Source organism: Anguilla anguilla, chromosome 3, assembly GCF_013347855.1.
Source record: "Anguilla anguilla isolate fAngAng1 chromosome 3, fAngAng1.pri, whole genome shotgun sequence".
NCBI classification, from domain to species: Eukaryota; Metazoa; Chordata; class Actinopteri; order Anguilliformes; family Anguillidae; genus Anguilla; species Anguilla anguilla.
Window position 1 is genome coordinate 28,543,058 of NC_049203.1, and position 22,020 is coordinate 28,565,077.

General features: G+C 40.4%; 1 protein-coding gene and 1 long non-coding RNA gene across 2 annotated transcripts in view; both read left to right on the plus strand.

Annotated features, from left to right (window-relative positions):
* The window catches only part of impg2a (interphotoreceptor matrix proteoglycan 2a), a 29,084-nt gene extending 22,492 nt beyond the window's left edge, over nt 1-6,592 (plus strand). The window contains exons 15-20 of the mRNA XM_035408525.1: nt 330-540; nt 1,070-1,258; nt 3,033-3,234; nt 3,915-3,994; nt 5,728-5,802; nt 5,919-6,592. Coding sequence (XP_035264416.1) covers nt 330-540; nt 1,070-1,258; nt 3,033-3,234; nt 3,915-3,994; nt 5,728-5,764 — 719 coding nt within the window. The 3' untranslated portion in view covers nt 5,765-5,802; nt 5,919-6,592. The remainder of the gene's footprint in view (nt 1-329; nt 541-1,069; nt 1,259-3,032; nt 3,235-3,914; nt 3,995-5,727; nt 5,803-5,918) is intronic.
* An 8,864-nt stretch (nt 6,593-15,456) lies between these two features.
* On the plus strand, nt 15,457-16,891 carry LOC118222400. The gene is made up of 3 exons (XR_004764277.1): nt 15,457-15,533; nt 16,056-16,194; nt 16,393-16,891. It is a non-coding gene; the product is annotated as an uncharacterized LOC118222400 (long non-coding RNA).
* Nucleotides 16,892-22,020: the final 5,129 nt, after the last annotated feature.

A 22,020-nucleotide genomic window follows, 5' to 3' on the forward strand; every position in this document is an offset into this window, starting at 1 on the left:
AGATCCCGTTCCTGGAGGGCTGTATTAGCTTCTAAATTTCATGCAAAATCCAGTTTGAATTAGCCCAACCATTAAAAAAGCTTATGTTAATACCAGCAAATACACATGCAGTTATGTGTTATGTTATACCCGGTTAAAAATGACACTACCTTGATCCGATGGAATGTTTGTTTACACCTGTTTATGGTTGTATCTGTGCATTTTTTAACAATTATATTGCGATAATTATGGACTCATAGCACTTATGAAGGACTATTCATAGAAAAAGTCACCCTACTTTTTAATTCTTCTAAGCCAAAGGTTTCCCATTGTCTGTGCTCTCTTGGCAGGTGAACAGGCTGACCCATGTAAATTCCAGGCCTGTAATGAGTTCTCTGAATGCACAGTCAACCGCTGGTCAGGCGAAGCGGAGTGCGTGTGCAATGCAGGGTACTTCAGCGTGGACGGCCTGCCCTGCCAGAGCGTGTGTGACCTGAGGCTGGACTTCTGCATGAACGACGGGAAGTGTGACATCATCCCTGGCCAGGGTGCCATCTGCAGGTGGGCAGAGTTTTTCACATTTTTTTCCCACAAGTTCAAAGTTTACTGTTATTATTCTAGTTAAATAGTGATCTTTACCAAAATATCATAATCTTTAATAACTAAGATGTGTTTTTCAGTACAGTGTGTGAGTTGTATCTGTGCCGATGGATGCATTTGCTGTTTTTGAGTTGTGTTTATTTCCGATATGTGATTGTGGTACCCGAGTTGTTTTTGCATTGATTCTTGGCACTATTGCACTATGCTATTATGATTGTATGTGTGTGAGATTATGCTCGGTGGTAAATAAGACAGATGCAGGTATCACTGTGGTCAGATGATGTGTAAGTAAGAACTATTGTATACTGTCAGTGAGCCAGATATAGATGGTGATTTGAACTATGAGAGAGGGCGGTTGTACATGCTAATCATTTGCCAGGTGCAGGTGTTGCTGTACTTCAGTTGTGTTGTGTGTGTTTGACTCATCATATATGCTGACAGTTACACAGGTACAGGTGTTGTCATGTACTAATGGAAGTGTCCCCTGTAGGTGTCGGGTGGGGGAAAATTGGTGGTACCGGGGAGAGCACTGTGAGGAATATGTGTCCGAGCCGTTAGTGGTGGGCATCGCCATTGCCTCGGTGGCTGGGTTCCTGCTTGTTGCTTCCGGGGTTATCTTCTTCTTGGCCAGGACTCTACGAGACCAGTATGACAAGGATGAGACAGAGGATCCTATTCGGTAAGAGATCTGACATAGTCCAGGGACGCAGGGCCTTTCAGGTGGAGAACTCACCTGAACAACAGGCCAGGTGACTAATACACACCGATGTTTTCCTCACAGTAATGTTCCCTTTGACACCTAAAAATCTTACAAAAAACAGTGAAGGAAACTAGCCAATGGAAACTTTCATGAGAATTTACTGTGTGAGAATAAAGTCTCTTACTTGTCTACTGGTAAAGACTCAGCTCTTAGATGGATGGTACGTTCCTACAGTACGTTTTCTACAATCTGCAAAAGCCTAGGCAAAGCTATAAAAAATATTGTGAAATATTTATTTTAAGGGCATTTGAGTGCAACATTAATAGTACGACCCTCATTTCAACACATGCTCCCCATCTCCGAGCTAACATGAATCTGAGACGAGATTCTAAAAACAGTCTGACAACATTCATTTCACATCTGATTAATAACTCTGGTCTATGTTTATCAGAAAATTTCAAAACAACGCTGATTGTGTCCCACTATTTAATTTCCTTTTGGAGCCAGTCTGTCAGTAATAATTATGTGGGAGAGGGACTTCAACTGGCAGCAAATAATGTGTAAACAGAAAGGATGTAATGTGTCACTCTCTGTCCCTGATGACAAGTAATCACTGCCAGTACTCTCTTGGTTAAACAGTTATCCAGCTTTTTGAGGGTGATGAGTAAAATGCGAGTTTCTCTGATTGGGACTGTCTGTTTAAATAACAAGCACAAAACCGTCCAGACCCACGGCGCAACTTGGCGAACTATATAGCTAGCTAGCTATGGCACGTCCTCACCTTTGTAACGTTATTTGTTGTCCTCCGTGTGTCCATACATCTGTATCGGTGGTTGTAGCTGTGTGTCCTTAGCTCCTACTCATGCGTGCAGGATAGCATCCATACGCGCAAACTTGGTTAACCTAGTTAGCGTGACGCCTTTGTCTGTCTGCATCTCCCAAAATCACCACTTCGAACGGCACGACATTTGTAAGCACAGGTTTTTCGCCTAAAGTTACTTTAGCTAACCCTAACATGTTCGCGTTTCGCCTACTCCTACTAAACGAAGCACCACCTGTGCATGCGTCCGACTAAACGTTCCTCTCAGATCGTCCTTGAGTGAGTGAGTGAGTGACCACAATTTGCCATGCATAGCCCACGGCGCCAGTTCCTGCATGCCGTGCGAAAAAAAGGCTGCAAACACTGATGTATGCACTCATTGACATGTTGCAGTAGGAGAAAGAGGAAGCCAAATGTGAGTGAGTGACATTAGACTGACTAAATTGGAGTACAGTACATGTTTTAGTGACTTATGAGAAGTTAAAACACCCTACTGTGTATATATAACAATGCTAAGCTTTCACGGACATAACATAGCATCATAGCATTTTCTGCTATGCAAGGATATTCTTGGTTTTCACATTCATACTGTCATCTGTCATCATTACTTGTCTTGTTCTGTCTGATGTTAATTTTTTCTCTTTGTCCATAGTGCTGACTTTGTGTAGTCTTAAGTGTAGAGGCACACAGGAGCTCTGATGCTAATGATGCAAAGAAGTTATGGTAAACCAGGCAATTTCATTAGCAGAGCTGCTTGTTATTTATCTATGCGAATGCGACCCTGAGCTACAGAGGTTTTCTGGCAGACTGGCACCTGCCCATTTCCCTGCCCTTAATAATCTTAGTGGACCATTTGTTTTGACACACTGTCCTCCTGTCTATTCTGCTCCCTCCACCTCCCTCTCTCACCCGCTCTCCCTTTACTTTCCTCAGGCGTGGGGACAGTATGCTGTCCTTGGAGAGAGCAACTAAGTACAACCCCATGTACGAGAGTGACATCACCACAGGTTACAGTCATTACTACCGGCGTTACCCAGAGATGCCGTGCTACAGCAGTGCTAGTGCTGAAGCCTCCACTGACTTCAGCAGTGAGGAGATCCGGCACATCTATGAGAACAGCGAGCTCACCAGAGAGGTGCGTCGTGGCGTGGCATGTTGTGACATGTCATGGAACGGAAGTCACTGTGATACAGTATAGTACCCTGCAGCATTAGGGCACATTTCATTTCAGTCAATTCAGGAAACTAACTGAATTTTCTTAATTAATAACTGAAATTCACTCATGGAGCACATTTTTTCAATTCATAAATTGTATTTCATGAAATTCATTTCCTGAATTTACTGAATTCAAATGGAACTGACCACTAATCCAGACAGAATGGCAGTGTATTATGCAAGGGTTGACAATAAGGAATTTCCCCTGGAGTCTAGTCTATGTTTGTTAGAGAATGGTTATTAATTTTATTAATTGTTTTTTATTAATTATTTGGTTGTGTTGTGGATACAGTAAACTGACTGTGACACAGCCAGTGAATAGGGAAAGTTAATGTTGAACCTCGCAAGAAAGTCCAATGTAAATGGAAAGTCTGACCTCACCCTTTCTCTGTTGGCTGACCCTGTGGCCTGAGGCCTGCATTTTCAATTCTGCTCTGATGTGCTATACTGTAGGTCCAAGGGAAATTTGTGAATGCTGTGTTAGTCAATCTTTTTCAGGGCATACCATCTGTTGCAAAACTACTCAAAACTGTCAATTCCTTAACTTACATAACTCTTCCTCCGTACCTCTCTCCTTCCCTCACCCCTTCTGTTCTCCAGGAAATTCAGGATCGGATACGAATAATTGAGCTGTACGCTAAGGACCGGCAATTTGCAGATTTTGTTAGACAGCACCAAGTGTGAGTGCAACCATTATTGCTGCTTACAAATGACTCCAGGAACAGCATAGGTCATTACTCACCTGGCTCTCTAAAGTCTAAAGCTCCCACCCAGAGATTACACACTCACTGAAGACAATATCCAAATCTCCTCTCACTCTGGCTAATAGGATTTTACATAAAATCTGGTAGCACTTTCTATGAATGGTCTTTCACAAGAGCTGTATTACTATACATAAGCACTGCATAGACATTCATAAATGCTTATCTCAATAACTGAAAATATTGTTTGTGCTAATTGCTATGTAACATTAATGATACTTGCTATATCAACGATAGCATAACACACCATATACCTATTTATGGATATTGACATAAGCAGTATGGATGTTTATGTAGTGTTTATGAAGGTGCTAAATAATGCGTATTAAGGCGATATGTCGCTCTCATGAAGGACCATTCATTGAAAGTGTTATTGAAAATTCACTTTGGAGAGCTTGGAACAATGGGTTTTACACCCACCAAGACAGGTGTTTTCAAATAGCTTTTTGTTGGGAAAATTGAATTTGATTTTTAAAACATGAAATCACAATATTTTAGCAAGCCTATGTGTTGTAGTCAGCTTATGACGTTCACGCGTGTACATGCAGGTATGTTTTAGGCTAACTACATCCGTTTCAATTTTTTATAACTGGCTAATTTTCATCTTTAATGCACTCAATGCTTGTTTTCAAGCCAGCGGCATAAATTTCAAAATTTGTCGAATTAATGCACAGTAAAACGTGTTAATCCAACTCTAACAGCATTAATTAAATTGTAACTGATAAAATTTGCCCCCCACTGGAACCAAACGTTATCTGTTAACAGTTGAATTGACAGTGTTAGAGTTGAATTAAAACTGGACATTTTACCATGTGCATGGACTGATGCATAGGTACTGCGTGATTCGCTCTTTTTATTGTGAGCAGGAGTAACACGTCTCTCTTAATTGTGTACTGGGATAACAAGCATATCTGTTCTTTTTGGACAGGGAAATTTAGAAGTTGTCATAAATGTTTTCATATTTGCAGTTACCAATAATGGTTTAGATAGTTATAATTTGAATTTTGTGGTGGTTGGGGTGTACTTCATTGTGAGTTTAAAGAGGTCATGTGAAATTCTAACCCTGTTTCAACTTCCAGTACATTTCATGTGGTATTCCTTGGAAGTCGTGTTCTCATTCCTACTAAAAGCTCATCTGTGATTGCTCAATAAAACTGGGCAAAGAGACCCAGACAGAAATCTCAGCTGCACTTGTCTTGTCCAAGTGCAGGTGGATTGTTTTGTGAGTTTAATTTCCCCACCAGCTGTCAAATTCTGAAGAGAGATTTCTGAGAGTTCCTAAGCGATAGGGTGGAGGCATTTAAGTCTGTGGTGGATTCTTCAAAACTTCATAGCAGATAAAATAAAGTTCTATCTGAATGCATGCCTCCCCCACCATGGGAAAAGAGGGGCCTCGATCCCAGAGAGAGGAGAAAAAAGGGAAGGCTAAGGAAACAGTGAGAGGCTAGGATATGACAGATTAGGCTAGGATAAGAGGTTCTGGAATCACTTCAGGAAACTGTGTCAATGCAGACCTTTTACTTTTGCTTCCAACTGCCTCGCTAACAGTTTTAGCCATTTATAAGCCTAATTCTTCAGTGTGCATGCCATTTTCTGTATGTAAATCATTGAAAATTATTACTAGACCTAATCAGTTGTTCTTGGGAAAACAGGAGCTTGGATATTCAACGTGAGAGTTCCTCAACATAGAACTTCTGGAAATGGAGCCTGTAGATTTGGATGACAAGGTACAGTCTCCCTACCGAACCCAAGTGAACTGGTCTCCATTTTAGTAATTGTGTGGTAGCCTACTGAATTCTCTTTTTGGGAGCTTTAATATTTCACCAACGCTTTCACTGTTCAGAAATGCGCCTTCATCTTTGAAGAGAAGATAAGAGAGAAAATCTCCTTTGTGTGTCACCACCATCTATGGCCATGACAGTTAGAACAGGCATTGGGGGGCATTATAATTTAGAGTGTTGGGGTATGGCTGATTTACATTATTGTAACAACCATTCTCTTTTTATTGTTTACTTCAAGTCATTCATTGTTCATTCACAAAGTGACAGAAACAGGCCATTCAGCCCATCCAGGCTCACCATTTACCTACAAACGCACACACATATACAAACGTACACTTACCTCAGCTGTGTCACGTGTGATGCCCCACCTCTCCCAGCCTGTCTTCCTTTCTTTGTCAGTGCCTTCACTTGGTACAGAACATTCTGTTGATGAAGATGCTGTGGAATGGTCAGCCTCTCACAGGACATTCCAAGAATTTTTCAGGACCCCCAGGATTGTCTACCCTTTTTGAGAAAGCCCTCTTCTCCCAAGGGGATACATTTCATGGCACAGGACTGGTTGCACCTGGAATCTTAATGACTGCTGTATTTTACTTTATCTTATTTTATATTTTACTAGTTAGGTGAAATTCATTCAGCTCGTTTTGCCGGTACAAAGGAATGAACACAATTATCAATCAGAAGTGATATACGGATATTCTCATTCATTATAGAGTGGTTGAGAAGTGAATTTGGCTTTTCCATGGGAAATATTCTACATAAACAAATCTAAATGACAAGGAAGGTCCAAGGTTATTGTTTGGAAAGCCAACCACTGACATTGGACTGCACAGAACATATGCTCCAATTGGTTAATAATAATTTTAACACAACTTTGACGCTTCACAAGAATGTAGAAACGCACAGAATCACATACAAAAACCATATTCTAAATCTTTCTATTATATTAAAGCCCTGACCAAAGTATATGTAAGAAATTGTACTGCATCAAAACAATGGAAAATCTATGTAACAGTTAGACTTCGCCAAATAATGCCGATCTAGGAAGCACACAGCGGCCACAATAGGCCCACCATTGAACCAACAATCAGCCCACCAACATATAGCAAAGTAATCAAGAAGAAGATGATCATCTCTTAGTTATTGGAAGAGAGTTGGTGAATGGTCATGCTGCTAGAGGACCACCGTAGAGCTGATTTGCAAAGCACTGGAGGATTGATAGCTGGCACTAACGGTGGCCCAACAGATGCTTGGTTCTTTGCTGAAATTTGTTTAGCAATTGGTTTTAAAACTTGCTAGACTGCAATTTTTGTTTTGGGAAGGGACAAGAATGAGAAAATCATGTATGAAATTAAGTAAAGCTCCTGCTGCTTACATCAAAACCTTAAATAAGATTTTCTCCAAATTGACATTCCAAAGAGGATCTGTAAGTATTTTTTGGTTTCTTATAAATGACTATCACAAAGCTTGTGGTTCTGCTTGAGAACTTTGAATTGAATTTAAAAAAATTACAAATAAAAAAAAACAATTAAAAATTGTCGGTCGATGGAAAAATCTCAAAAAGGCCCAAACACACAAGTTTGGAGTATGGCTACAAGAATAATTTATGATCTGAATGGAACTTATAATTTGTAGAAAGGAGCAGGTTAAATGTTTTATTTAGTCCTCAAATAATATAATTCATAGAAGCAAGAATAATAAGAATAGCATGTTCTCTTAACAAATGAAATGGAATTTTACAAATAGTATTTCACATTCAGATGGCTCTGTTATGCACTGAAAAATGTGTCCAAAGTGTTTCTGCGTTAGTCTATATTGAAATGACATTAAATTGTCTAGTTCTTTTTAGACTATGCTGGGATACTAGATTTTAATTTTGTGTAGTTAGAAGCTGAATGTTTAATTTTATTGAGTATTTTTATGAACTTGCATATGGAGACATTGGCCTCTTGGCTTTCAGGTCTGCTTCATTTCAGTTACAACCTCAAACTATGTATTTTCTATCTTTCTACTCATGTGTTTGAGGCCTGATACGAATGTAGATCACCAATTACATTCTACCTTAAAACTAGACTGACTTGATGACCATGCAGATTTGGTAGTGTAAAGTGAAAGCCAGCTCTGGGCCTAGAGGTCTGGTGGTCTCATTTGAAGATTTTCTTGAGATTCTGTTGAGGATTATGCAAAAGTAATGGTTCAAAGCATTTTTATTTAAAATGTTTATTTACATATAAAGAGGTTTTGTCAATCTGTTTATTGTACTACTCCACAAGACCAATAATACATGATTTACATGTGTAATACATAAACAGCATCATAGGCCATTACAATAGTGTATATCCAAGTGTTTATGTCTGTGGAACAAATGTGTTTTATTGTATATTTTATATATGCTCTTATTTCAGATTTTTTAAGAACAAAGAGTAAAAATGCAACATGGCACATTGTTGTTATATTCTGGTTCCTTTTAAAATAAAATGTATTTCCCTGTACATAAATTGTCATTTTTAAAAAAAATAAAGTGATACTTCAATATCTTTACCGTACTGCATTGAATTGTTTTTGCAGATATCCCCTTAATTTATTTCACCTTGAATTATTTGTTGCTTCTGTTTATTGTACATTATATTCTCATTAGCCTTGCTTTTAATATTATGAGATTAACCTGGATATATTCTGAATTGTTAATGTTATTCAAGTAATTGACCAAACCCAATCAGGAAGGTAAAATTCACTAGCATCTACAAACCCACCATTCAGACTACATCTCAATGAGTTTATTTAAAAAAAAAAAAAAATAAAATGAAGCAAAACGTTTAACCCTCTCCCTTTTCCTGGCACGTCTTGAGGGATGGACTTTGAGTGGCACATAATTGTAACTTGCAACTTCACATATCTCTAGCTCTACTGGTGTGGTTTAAAATGGCTGCCAAATGACGAAATTGTAAATTATAATTTTTGTAGTTTAGGTCATAATGGCAAGGGCAATGTGTAGAAAACAGGTATGTGCTGTTCTGAACTATCCGACCTGCAGTTTGCTGTCAAAATTGAAAGCTGCCCAGATTGCTGACAAACATAATACCTCCGCGCCTTCGTTGAATTTTACATCTAGGTCTGGCATCTGTTTAAAAAAAAACAAAAAAACAATGAATGTCCCCATGATGACCCTAGTGATCAAAGCTTGTATAGTTAAGATGCCATTGCAAGCCCAAACCTGTGTTATTGCTTTGGGTTTAATTCTGTGATTAAATGCTTTGCTGTCCTTATAGATCCCTCGCTGGGCCCGGAACTGGGCCAGAGTCCACTAAACTGGTACCTACATTTATATTGTTGGGTTTACTGATAGCTTCTATAGTATGATTACAGATATTGTGGCATTTGAAGCAGCTGTAGAGCTTTTGTTTACCCTGCATTTCTTTGAGTTCACTTGAAATTATGAGAGGATGTTCCTTGAAAAGAGCTGACTTTCTTGTGGCTCTCAACTGTATATGGCCCACTGAACTGGCTCTTAACCCACTAAACATTGCCTGGAAAGGAGAACCTACAATAGGCAACAAGGCCAAAACTTGATCACCCGGTTCAAACTGACGAGACTTAGCCTTACGATCAAAAAGATCCTTCATCTTCCCCTGAGCCACACTAAGCTTCCTTCGGGCAGTTGCACAAGCAGTATTCAAACAGCAACAAAAGTCACTCACATAATTCAGGATATTGTCAGGAGGATCAACACTTTTCCAGTGGTTGCTAAAAACTGCCAAAGGACCATGGACTGTGTGCCCAAAAACCAACTCATTAGGGCTAAACCCTGTACTCTCTTGACAAACCTCACACAGCAAGCAATAACCAGGGCAAACCTTCTTCCCAGTCTTGGGAAAGCTCAGTACAGTAGGAACGTAACATTGACTTCAAAGTCTGGTGAAACCGCTCCAGAGCTCCTTGTGACTCTGGATGATAAGCACTTGACACTTTGTGTTTCACCTGAAGCTGCTTCAGCACTTGAGCAAAAGTGCGAGACATGAAGTTACTTCCCTGATCTGTTTGTGTCACCTTTGGAATGCTAAAAGTGGATATGAAGCATGTTAGAGCTTTTTGTACAGGCTTGACTTTGATCGAGCGTAAAGGAAATGCTGCTAGATACCTGGTGTTCTTACACATTACAGTCAACAAATACTTGCTACCAGTTTTACTATTTGGCAGAGGACCAACACAATCAACCAGCAAGTACTCAAATGGGTTCTCCACCACTGCAATTGGGCACAAAGGAGATGGCTCAATCTTCTGATTGGGCTTGCCAGTCAGTTGACATGTGTGACACAGTTTACAATATGCTGAGACATCCCATTTCAACAGAGGCCAGAAAAAAATGTTGAAGCACACGGTCATAGGTTCTCTTAACCCCTAAGTGGCCAGCAACGCCATCATGTGAAATGCTCAACTCTAATTGCCTGAATTTGGAGGGCACCACAACCTGAGTTACCTGGTCCATCTCCACATTGTCAACAACACGTTTCCACTTCCTCTGCAACACACCTTCCTGTAGTTAGTAATCATTTTGCAATCCTAGTTTGTTCCCAGGGCAAACCAACTCAAACAAAGGTGTCAATGTGGGATCTACTGCCTGTTCTGTAATCAGCTCCTCTCTACTGACAGACGGCAAAAGGCATGGACGCAGTAGAGCCTGATCCTGGACTTTCTCAGGAACCTCACCCTGGGAACACAGCAGTGGGGAATCAGATTGTGTGGACTCCCCACTCTTTAGTTAGCCCTGCTCATTGCCCGAGTCACAGCACAAACAGTGAAAACATTTGGGTGTTGTTTTACACACTCATCCAGTTTTCCAGAGCACTGAGGTGATGCCGTCACTAGCAGTGGCGGCGGAACATCCTTCCACACGCTTGCCCCAGCCAAGTCATTACTAAGGATCACGTCCACCCCATCCATCGGCAACGAGTTACGCACCCCCATGACCACTTCACCATTAACTAGGTCTGAGAATAAGTTGAAGCGGTGCAATGGCACCATCAATGGAATCAAACTAATGCCAAGAACTGGAGTTGCATCACCAGTGTCTGTATCAGGTGAAAAAAGCAATAACCCCTCCAAGATGAAACTCTGTCCTGCCCCTGTATCTCGCAAAATTTTAACAGGTTTCCTCTCTACATTCCCCAGAGACCCCTCTGTCATGAAAGGCACATAAGCTTCATAAATTTCCTGTCGTGACACTACAGGAGATGTTTCAGACATTACTTGATTCAGCATTAGTGACACCGAGGCAACCAGACCAGCAGATTTCACATATACACTAGCCTCAGGTGACCTTTGTTCTGCCTTAGAAATTAGACACTCCCCCTTCCAATGGCCTTTGTTTTTACACGAATGGCACACTCTACCTGGATCAAACTTCCCATCTGCGCCTGGAACACTTCTAACACTGGCCTGAGAAAACTGCTGAGCCCCAGCAAATTTGCCTAGAGTAGACTTCACATTGTCTTTTTGCATGCCATTTCCATTATACCAGCACCCTTCTGACCCATCAGAATGGGTCAAAACATTTATCTGCTAGAACAGCAGCTGCCGCAGCCGTCTTGACCTTGTTCTCATTAATGTATACAGCAATGTGGTTTGGAACAGAACTTTTAAATTGCTCCAACACAATGAGGTCACACAAGTCCTCATAATTGTCTACCTCAGAGGCAGAACACCAGCGTGCAAAATGTGCTGAAATATTACATGCAAACTCAAAATGAGTCTGTCTGTCACCTTTCCTCCAGTTCCTAAATCTTTGCCTATACGCTTCCGGAAGCAATTCATATGCTTTTAACACTGCAGCTTTCACCTTGGCATAATCAATAGGACTAAGGGCAGAATACGCATCCTGTAAAAACACTGCAGCATTAATATTCAGTCAGCATCAGGCCACACCCTTGCATTTGCAACACGCTCAAACAGAAAAAAATGTGTCAGGGTCCTTTTCATTGAACTTAGGTAACAAGCGCAGATTGCCAGCAACATCAAAACCAGAACAACCCCTAGCCGCTTGCCCCGACATAACAGTGCCCAAGAGAGATTGACTAGCTTTCCCCTCTCTTACCAACTCCAGTTTCAACAGTTTAAGCTATAGCCTCTCCCTTTCCAGAGCCAACTGTACCTCTGCCTCCCTTGCTTTCTGTGCCTGCTCCTCCTGCAACCTTTCAAGCTCTAATTGAAATTGTATCCTCTCCTGCTCCATTTTAACCTTTTTTCTTTCTAACTGCATATACTGCTCAAAGGACAGGTTCTCCACTACCCTTGTAAGCTTTGCTTAGGAAACCTTACTTTGCTCAGGTTCCAAAAAACCCGCTGACACTGCCAGCCCCTCAACAATGACCCTCAGTTCAGCCTTTCTAGGTATTTCGTCAGGTTTTTTCCAGTCCAAATATATAGCTAAGTCAACTAGATCTACCTTTGCAAATTGAGCCAATGTGCTATGCACAGGCCGCTGCAAAAACTCAGTAACCAAAGGATTTCTATGTTCAGTTGACATACTGCAAACAAACACTAGCACACCTCCCAGCCAAAAACTCTGTATCTAGAGCACAACCGGAGACCCAAAATAGTGCAACTCACAGTGCACAACCATAAAGAGGACTGACTAAGAAAGGAGCCTCCCCCCCAATCTGCCTAGCCCAAATTTAACTAGCTCAACCCTAGTTTTCGTATGCATACTGGTGGTGGGTACTTATGCACCTAGAACCAGCTTGCATTGGGTAGGCTAACTGCCCCAGCCATTGCTAGGGATGGTGCCCCCGATACAACTGCTGCTAACCACGTGGACAACATACAAAAACAACAAAGCAAAAAAAAACAAAAAAAACTCAACAATCCCTCCTGATGAGGAATTGCTGCTGTAGCCTAACTGGAGAAACAAACGAATACTCCAGCCAGAATGAGGACTATCCAGTCACAACCCTCTCTTATTTTTTTTTTTCTCTCCTACAGCCACACACTGTAAGCACATGTAACTGGTGGTGGCTAGCTTGTCTGCGTTGTGTTTCGAATAAAGTGAAGGCCAGACCGGAATATCTTCGGATCTCCGTTTATTCTGTTACAAATACAAAATAACTAATTCCTCCCGTCAATCATGCACATTAGTTCGAGCTCCACTCCCATGTGGTACAATAATTGAAAAGGAAGCGGGAGGAGCGAAAGAAAGAAAAAGCGCGCGAGCCGTATAACAAAGAGCCATAGAAAACAGAAATGTACCTGTTACAAATATAAAATAACGAATTCCTCCGGTCAATCATGCACATTAGTTCGAGCTCCTACACAAATTATATAACACAGGAAACATATTAGCATATTACACTGCGTTTAGCTAGCACGTAACCTTATACATATCATTTAACAAAGAGACCATTATGTTGCTTACCTCTCCCATGTAGTACAATAATTGAAAAGGAAGAGGTAGAGGCGGAAGACCTCATTTATAGGGGGAATCCCCGGAAGTGCACGTAGGAACACAGAAACAATGGTTCCACATGTTGACTCTGGAGGCTTAACATCAGGTAACTATTTACAAATTTTGAGTAAATATAATTATATACATTTGACATTACTGCTGTACAATTGACCCTGTTACACATACCACCGTCCTGAAATTTCATACAGTTCAACTCAGGAAACAGAACTCTGATGGCGCACAAAGAAACCCAGGGTCTACATGCCCCAGTCCTGAATTGGTAGGAAACAAGGCAAACCAGCATCAACTCAAAACAAAACCACCTGCCACCATGGGCCACCCAAACCTTTTTTCTTTTTGCACCAACAAGCACACCATCTACACTACCAACATCTAGGGTTTATTAACACAATCACACTTACAACTACCAAAATTACTTTAATTTCAAAAACCCAGATGCTAAATTGGACGAGCCCCCATTTGTTATGACCAGCTCATTCAGGTCACAACAATTAATGGAGGTCCACATGGTAAGCCTTAGTTAAATCAACATTTTAATTCAGTAAATTATAGGAATGGTGCAAGAACAAAGGAAAAACAAAACAAGCCAGCCAGAGGTTGGCAAGGATCCAGCTGTCCAGGTAGAGAGAGCCACAGCTCATGAGGAAGCCTGGCTTTTATGCCCTTCCTCCCAGGTGCAGACGATCACTAATCAAGGGCAGGCAGAGCCCCACAGCAACCAGGAAGCCAGGCAAACAAATGGGCGGGCCCAGCACCTACCACAGAACAGAGGCACAAACAGCCTGGGAAGAACAGACGGCCGGGGCCGTCACAGTGGTCACAGAAATGGAATATACTGCAAGAATGTAATTATGCTGCCATTTGATACAAAGATAAGTGTTTTTGTTTTCTGCATTGAATGTTAATATATTTTATTTCAATATGTTGCACAATATTTCATTTTCCATATGGGTCCATCAAACCTGCTAATCCTGTACTGAAACAGGGCCTAAAGCATGATGAGATTTGTCAACATTTTACAAGATGGTGACAGGCTGAGAGTAGACAGGGATTGAGATACAGTAGTTTAAAAATAAGTGAACATGTGAATCTGTTTCTCTTCAAGACATATAGAAAAATCAGCTATGAGCTTAATTAAAAAATAACTGCGTGATGAAGTTTCAGGTGTCGGTCATGTCATGTTGGTCATACAGCAGTGCAAAGCCAGTAGCTCATGTATTTATCTTAATTTCATAGGGTATTTATTTATTTGTTATATTAAACAGGAAAAAACCTTCCAAGTTTAGTGATGACGTTATATAAGATACTGTACACACAAGTTTAAAAACTGCATCTGCTTAAAACTGCTTTGCTTTGTCCAAAAGATACAGTGAGTTGGAAAAGAGTATGAGAACGGATAATGGTAGAAAACAGTGAAGCATTTAGGGAAACACCCTTCAGGCCAGTTTCTTGTGTAGTGAACACTGAATGTTGATATTGTACATTCTAATTACAAAACCCCATCTTTTCAGATATCCCCAAACCTCCATGTTTATTTTGCAATCACAGTGATTCCTATTCACTTCTGCAATGCGCCAGATTTAAAGAAATGCTTTGAACATTCGTTTTTTCTTCATGCAGCTATATATTATTTTGTGGTCAAGTCTTTTCTTTTTTTTCTTACTTCTGCTTTCCTCATTGGGATAGCAAGTATGGTATGCCATCCACCAAATTATGGGTTGGCGATTCATACCACAAGTATTTAAATATACAAAAATACCTTCAGTGCACGCAGGGGGAACTGAAACCTCTCAGCTCTTTGTTTTTTTTTGGAGATTATGCAATATTCATTCACTTGGTGTTTAAAGTGATATGTTATTGATGACTGATGTTGTTGACAGCATGGTTTCTCTTACTGACAGGAAGCAGGGGGGTTAAATAAACTTTGTTGGCATCTCATGCTTTGCATACTCTCAGCTGAGACACACTTCCGTACAGCCTTCAGGAGATTCCAGTCAACTCAAGAAGAATCTTCCTTTTTTTTTCCTTTTTCGCAAATGAATGCACAAAAGTGTGAATTATATATATATATATATATATATATATATATATATATAGTGGTACACAAAGGGGAGAAGTTTAAAAAACTCACAGAGAAATGATGGCAGACATGGATCAAAAACCTTTGTCTTAAGTCTGGAGGAGCGGACTCCGACAATGCTCGTGTATGCAGTGAAAGGTAAGGCTAAAGTAATTTTGCTACCTACAGACCTAGCTAAAACTGACAAAAAATACAATCCAGGGTGCGATATTATCACCCTGTGGTGTTTGTTCTGCAGCTAGTGTTTCACAGTTTTAGTTAGCTAGCTAGTTAGCTACCGGGAGATAGCTAGCTGGCTAAAACTGCGAAACACTAGCTGCAGAACAAACACCACAGGGTGATAATATCACAGATGTAGCTAGCTATGTTTCCTGCAATATCACCACCCTGGTCTGTATTTTTTGTCAGTGTTTTTGTCTTTAGCTAGCAAGCTACCAGGAGATTTGTTTTTAGCGATGCTAGAGCTATCACCAAACACTACTAAACAACGCAAAGCTACTGTTAACCCTCATTGCTGTCACCGTGGGGTGTTTATTCTGTAGTTTGATAGTATCAATTAACAAGGTATCACTTTGCTATTTATTTTATTTATGCTGCCCGAGTGCTGTCAAAGATGTAGACTCTACAGACTGGGCTCCTATGGTTCATCCTGGTTATCAGCCAGGTAAACCAATGACCGAGGCATTGCGTCTACGAGAGGAAAGGTTGAAGTCCAGAGAAGCAGATCAGACCTGCACCAGACCTGCATTGCTGGACCTCAGTAAGTTAGCTGAGAGCCCAGAATCAGAATACTTCAAAGGTAAATGAAACATAATGCTTCCGTGTAGCCAATGTTAGATTAAGTATTTTGACACTTATATTTGTTTACCTCAGAAGTTGTATTCAATTTAACTTAAATAATTACCACCACCTTGAGTTAAAAATAAAAAAAATGTAAATTATAGAACTAACCTATCTCTCTCCCCCTTATCCCCTTTGCCAAATATATTCTATGTAGATGCAGGATGCCATCTTGAGAAGATGGAAGATGTTCTGAATCAAGCATCAGTGGAGTTGAGTGAGCTCAGGACTAAAGCATTGGAAACACAATTTAGCCAAGTGGCTTTTCAGAACATTGAAGACAAGACTAAGTTTTACACAGTATTTCCCAATTTCTTAGTTTTGATGCAAGTGTTTCAACTATGTGAGCCACACATCACCTCTAGCACTTTGTCTGCCCTCTCCAAATTAGAATCGTCCATTTTGGTTTTACTTCGGTTGAGACTAAATCTTTCACTCCAAGATTTGGCTTTCAGGTTCAATGTTTCCTGTTCCACCGTTTCTTGAATTTGGCACAAGTTAATTGGCGTACTTCATGAAAGACTGGAGTTTATAATAGAGTGGCCAGAGCGAGAGGTATTTGCACTTGTTTTTGAAGTTTCATCGTCTGTAGTCATCGATCTTTTCTTTGTTTGTTCGGCCATAGTAACTGTTTACTCGCAGTTGCAACGCTAGCAGAGACCCGAAAAAAACGCCACTCACACACAAGTGAGTTGAAGAGTGAGCCTGTTGCGTTAGCTCCGCCTACCCTCTCTGGTGGACCAACTACTGATGGGTGATGGAAAACGAGTCACTAACTGTGCGCCGCTTGTGATTTTTTCCTGGGAATGTCGCCACAGACACCCATTTCTTTAATCATAAATTATTATAATAATATAAATTCATATAATAATAGGCTCAATCACCATTGTGTTACCTAATTTGATTATTATTTTAAACAAACGAGACTGAAAACATCTCATTTTAAAATGATTTGTAATAGTTAATTAAATAGAAATGCAATTTTCTTGTGGAAAAATTTAGCACACCCCTATCTTTATGACTACCTCATAATGCCTTAAGTTGGTATTGGATGCATCAAATCAAGTCTAAATAAATACAATATATTAAGATATTTTGCCATATTTAAAATATCATTTGATTTTCACTTTGTAAGTTGCTGTCCCAACACTTCAGGAAGAACACAGTGTCTGAAGAAATCCTGAACTTTGGGAATGACGTTTTCCCAGAGTTCCACATCAGGCAAAATTCCCTCTACAAAGATGTCATTTTTGTTCCACACTACGAAGTCGCAATAGTCAGCACCCACAATGTGGAGCTGAGCCTGTACTTAGTAGTAGGCATGGCTCCTGTCCAGTTTCACATCGTCCACATCATTGATGAGACAGAAGCCCTGGTCTTCAGCACATAGGCGTAGATTGACCTCATCTTGTTTGCGGTGTGGGCACTAAAAGTTCACAATGAAAAGAAAGTCACCTCTTCTGCATGCCATCTCCTGTTCAAATTTTCAGCTCCAAGATCTGTTCATCCATCTTTTATTTACATGCACCACATGCTGTTTCTATGTCTTTACAACATCAATGGGAACATGTTTGCATTGAACCTATATAATTACTAAGTTACTTTTCTCACAATCCCTGTAAGTAACTCACAATGCCTATATACCTGCTCTAATGTGTCATTTATGAGTCGTCACAACATTAATGGTAAATGGGTAGCACATGTCCATACTGAACAAATAACTGTTACCTTTATCTCACAAATCCCAGTTCCATGACAGGCGCACGTGACAACTCCATCTGGTGAGGCTCCCATGTATGGCTACTTCGGATTCAGCCAAAGTCCACTGTCCATACAGGAGAAACCCTCGTTGTCCACACTTTGCAGTCGTTTTCTGGCAGTTGCCTCATATTAGCATCCATACCTGTAATGCATAAAAGTAGCAATAGAAAAAGAGAACATTGTACTGCACAATTAGTAACTGATTTACAAAATGTGATGTGGGTCAGCATTCATAGGGATAATTCTAGTGCACTCGTTTACATCATCCTGACCTCAAAGCTTAAACATACTCCTAGCCAGCCCTAACCTGTGTGTCATAATAGGTCAATTGCAGATGTTCACACTTGTGTTGTCCTTACCTAGCCCTTACTTTTCCCTAATAAATACCTTGTCGCAGCTGTAGAGAGCTTGTGTGGCTCTGGGTAGCATATGGACTTGATCAAGGACTTTGACGGCTGTGAAAGACTAGTCTGTAGAACCTGCTTCAGTTTAGAGGCTGTTATCCTTCCCTGCTCATATTGTGGATGAGCTCTGGTTTCTGGTCTCCTCCTCTACTGCCTGGACTTGTGACTGTGTTAGTTCTTCCTGTCTGAAATCCTTGCATGCTTTCTGTAACTCTGTTGGAGGTAGCTGCAGTGTCTCTGGTGTCCTATACACAGTTAGTGGTTTAGGTAGCTTGCACACAGACTTTGGGACAAATTCTCTTTAATATGGCGCCCTGGACATCAGTGCAGCACTTCTTGCGGAGTTTCTGTGTAAAGCCTCAAAAAACTGAGTATATGTCTTTGATCCTCCCTTCACTCTTGGACATTGGACTGTGGGACTCTCAAGTGTGTGTTGCTCACCTGTCCTCCCTGCAATGGCATCATCTAGTTTTTGCTTTTTAGATTTTGCAGATGAAAAGTCTATCATTGCACCTGGAGTGGCAGGAATCTGAAAGTGTGAGAGGCACAGAGAACAGCAGCACTTTAAATGTAGGCCTACATACAGCTCATACTGAAACAAAAGTAAATGGCATGCATTTGAATACCTTGCACTTTTCCATAGTGCAAAGTGCAGTCTCTCGTATTTTAACACCATCTTCAATGGCAAACACTGCTCCAACATGTGAGCAAGATTCTGACAATTAGTATATGTTGGTGGAAAGGAGGGAGACATTTTTGTTTTTCAACTAGTTAATCTGACAATGTTGACAAGCACAATAATGCAACTATTACAAGTAAACAACACAAACATCTGACAGACTGCTTTGTTTAAGAGCTTCAGAACCTAATTTTCCGTTTTAATTTTGTGACAATATTGACATTAAATTAAAGCAGAGACTTGGCCTTGTGAATTACAACTCAAAACTGAAATTTGAGTTTGATACACAAATAGAGTTGTTTGTTAAATAAGACTAATACATTTCTCAATAGCCAAATAACATTATTCCTTTCAGTTAAACTCTTAAACTTAGACAGACTCTGGGCTCATGCCGTGGTTAAGCTTTCATAATGCCTTTTGTATTACTATACTCTATATTCTCTTCTATAAAAGAAATACAAATGTGATCTTAGTTATGAGGAAGTACTGGATATGTCATTTCTGCAAAGTATGACAAACCTTTATTATTAAAATGAATCTTGCCATTTAAAACTTAATCCCCTACCCTTTTCCTTTGTTGTCTGAAAAAAATGGAACCACATCCTAAATTAGCCAATGCTTTTAACATCTTAAATTATGTTACACTGATATCCTGATGTCCACTGTCCTGAAAGTCATATGATGCTGTGTTGTTTTTTTTTCTTGTGTAAAGAGACAACATTACAATAAAGAACTGAAAATATTTCCCACCATCTTTGCTCTCAAGTGATTCAGGCATCCTGTAAAATCCTGAAAGTAAATACTGTACATCTTGGCAAAACACTCAATAGTCCAGGTGATCATGACATTTTTGTTCCAAAACCGAAGCCATCTATGTTTCACCCGATGAAAGCTTACAGCTGAAAAAAGAACTTTCCATTAAAATGAAAGATGTGTTTGGGGAAACGTTTGGGCTTTAACTGACAGGGGATTAGTGCGTGTAGACACTCACCTGACATCAACATGCTACCTGCCAAGGAGTGTTTTTACAAACATCAGAAATATGTCAACATTTAGATATACAATTCAGGGGAAGTGAAAAGGCAGCAATAACAATCATTGGATTTAATCCCGCAGCCTCTGAGTGACAAAGCCAGGTTACTAACTCCACTGCTGGTTTAAGGAGAGGTGGAGTATGGTCTGCTGTGTGACTCCATCATGGTGTCCTGGCCCAGCAAACAAGCACTTATCAGATTGGCACTGGCAATGGTTGCTGGCATGGCAGCATTTGGTAAATCAGCACCACAGCAGCCTGCTAGTGGCAGGACCATTCACTCACTATTCTGCCTCCTCTTAACAACAAATCCATACCACAACTGTCTTGCCCCAACTGCTGTTGACTGCTAGGGTGCAAAGTGATGGTGGACTAGCTTCTGTGTTGGCCACTTGTGGGCAGCTATGGGGCACTGCATTTTTTCTGGCTGAGGAAGTAACAGTCAAGGTTTGGCATTGGATAAGCTGCCATGCTTTGTTCACCTGTCTGCTGACAAACATACCTTTTTTTCTTTGGTGTTTACCTGTGTTTTATCATTATGTTTCCAGTTCACAAGCTGAGAATATTGATTTCCAGATCAGTGCATGATCCCATGTGCCCCTACCCCCTCCTCCTTACCTATTTCATTGTTCTGTTCATATTCTCAAGATCTTGGCAAAGAGCAGATAGTGCCAAGTAATCATGACCAAAAGTTGTAGTCAGTAAATAAGCCTACATAGCATTCAGTGCCATAGTAGGTACAACTTTGAGGAGTAGTAAACAAGTTTGCTGATAGAGGATTAGACGTAGTACATTTTATGCTATTTGGATTTCTGCTATCTGATATTCCAGCTGAATTTTGATAAGCACATGAATGGCAGCTGAAGATTGTTATTGTGTCACTATATCAAACATTTTACTGTGATCTAATCTAAGAGTGAACCAGTGTTGGTGTATACAGGCAAGTAGCTAATTTAGCCAGGGTAATTGGTAGAACCAAAAACCTGCAGACCCACCAGGCCTCCAGGACCGGAATTGGCTAATAAAGCTATAATAAACGTTCAGGATCAGTTGAGCCAAGATGCAGTGCAGTATAGACTACCATTGGGGGCTCTGTATCTGTTACTTGCTCAGAGATTTTCTGCAGAGTTACTTGCCACTCTGCAGAAAAATGGTAGTACTTGGGGGTAAAGGGTGGTGTTCCAAGGGGTTGTAACTAGTTTTAATTGAGTAAAAGCTCATTACAGGTGTTAACCACTGGTTTTTAAGTGTTAGCTGTTGAATTCCATTGAAAGCCACATAGCTTAAGCAACAGAAGGCGGTGACCAGGCAACGCGTTGGGCCATAACATGCATGCTATAAATCAGACTGGGTCTTGGACTCACAGGTTTTCCCTGAATAACAATGTTCTCAATGTTGTCTCCTTCTGCCAGTATCACACATTTAAGGTCATCTTCTTGGTTCTTTTAAGGTGACCATTACCAGACCACACCAAACAGGAAAAAATACTACCTCATTTTAAAGCCTTGATAACAAATAATCAGTTAAAATATTCCATGCATTGTGATTTCAAGTGAAAATTAAGATGAGTGCTGTGTTTCAATGTCAAAGTAAAAAAATCAAGCTTCAATTTAAATGGAAGGTACTGTGTACAGCTCAAAAAGGCATGGTTCCAAAGTCAGTGACAATAATCAGAGAGCTCCACAATGTGAGTGCACAGAGTTTGCCGGCCTCTCATTTGGAGCAACGCAATTCAAGATAAGTAATTGCCAACAAGGTCCAGAGAGAAAAGTGTTCGTGCTCCTTCGCCCAGTTGCTCTTTCACACAGTTATGCAACTGTCCCAATGTATATGATTAATTTTGATCACTCGGAAACACAGCATGCTCCAAATGGCGGGGCACAGATGACTAGGATATCTCCCAGAAAG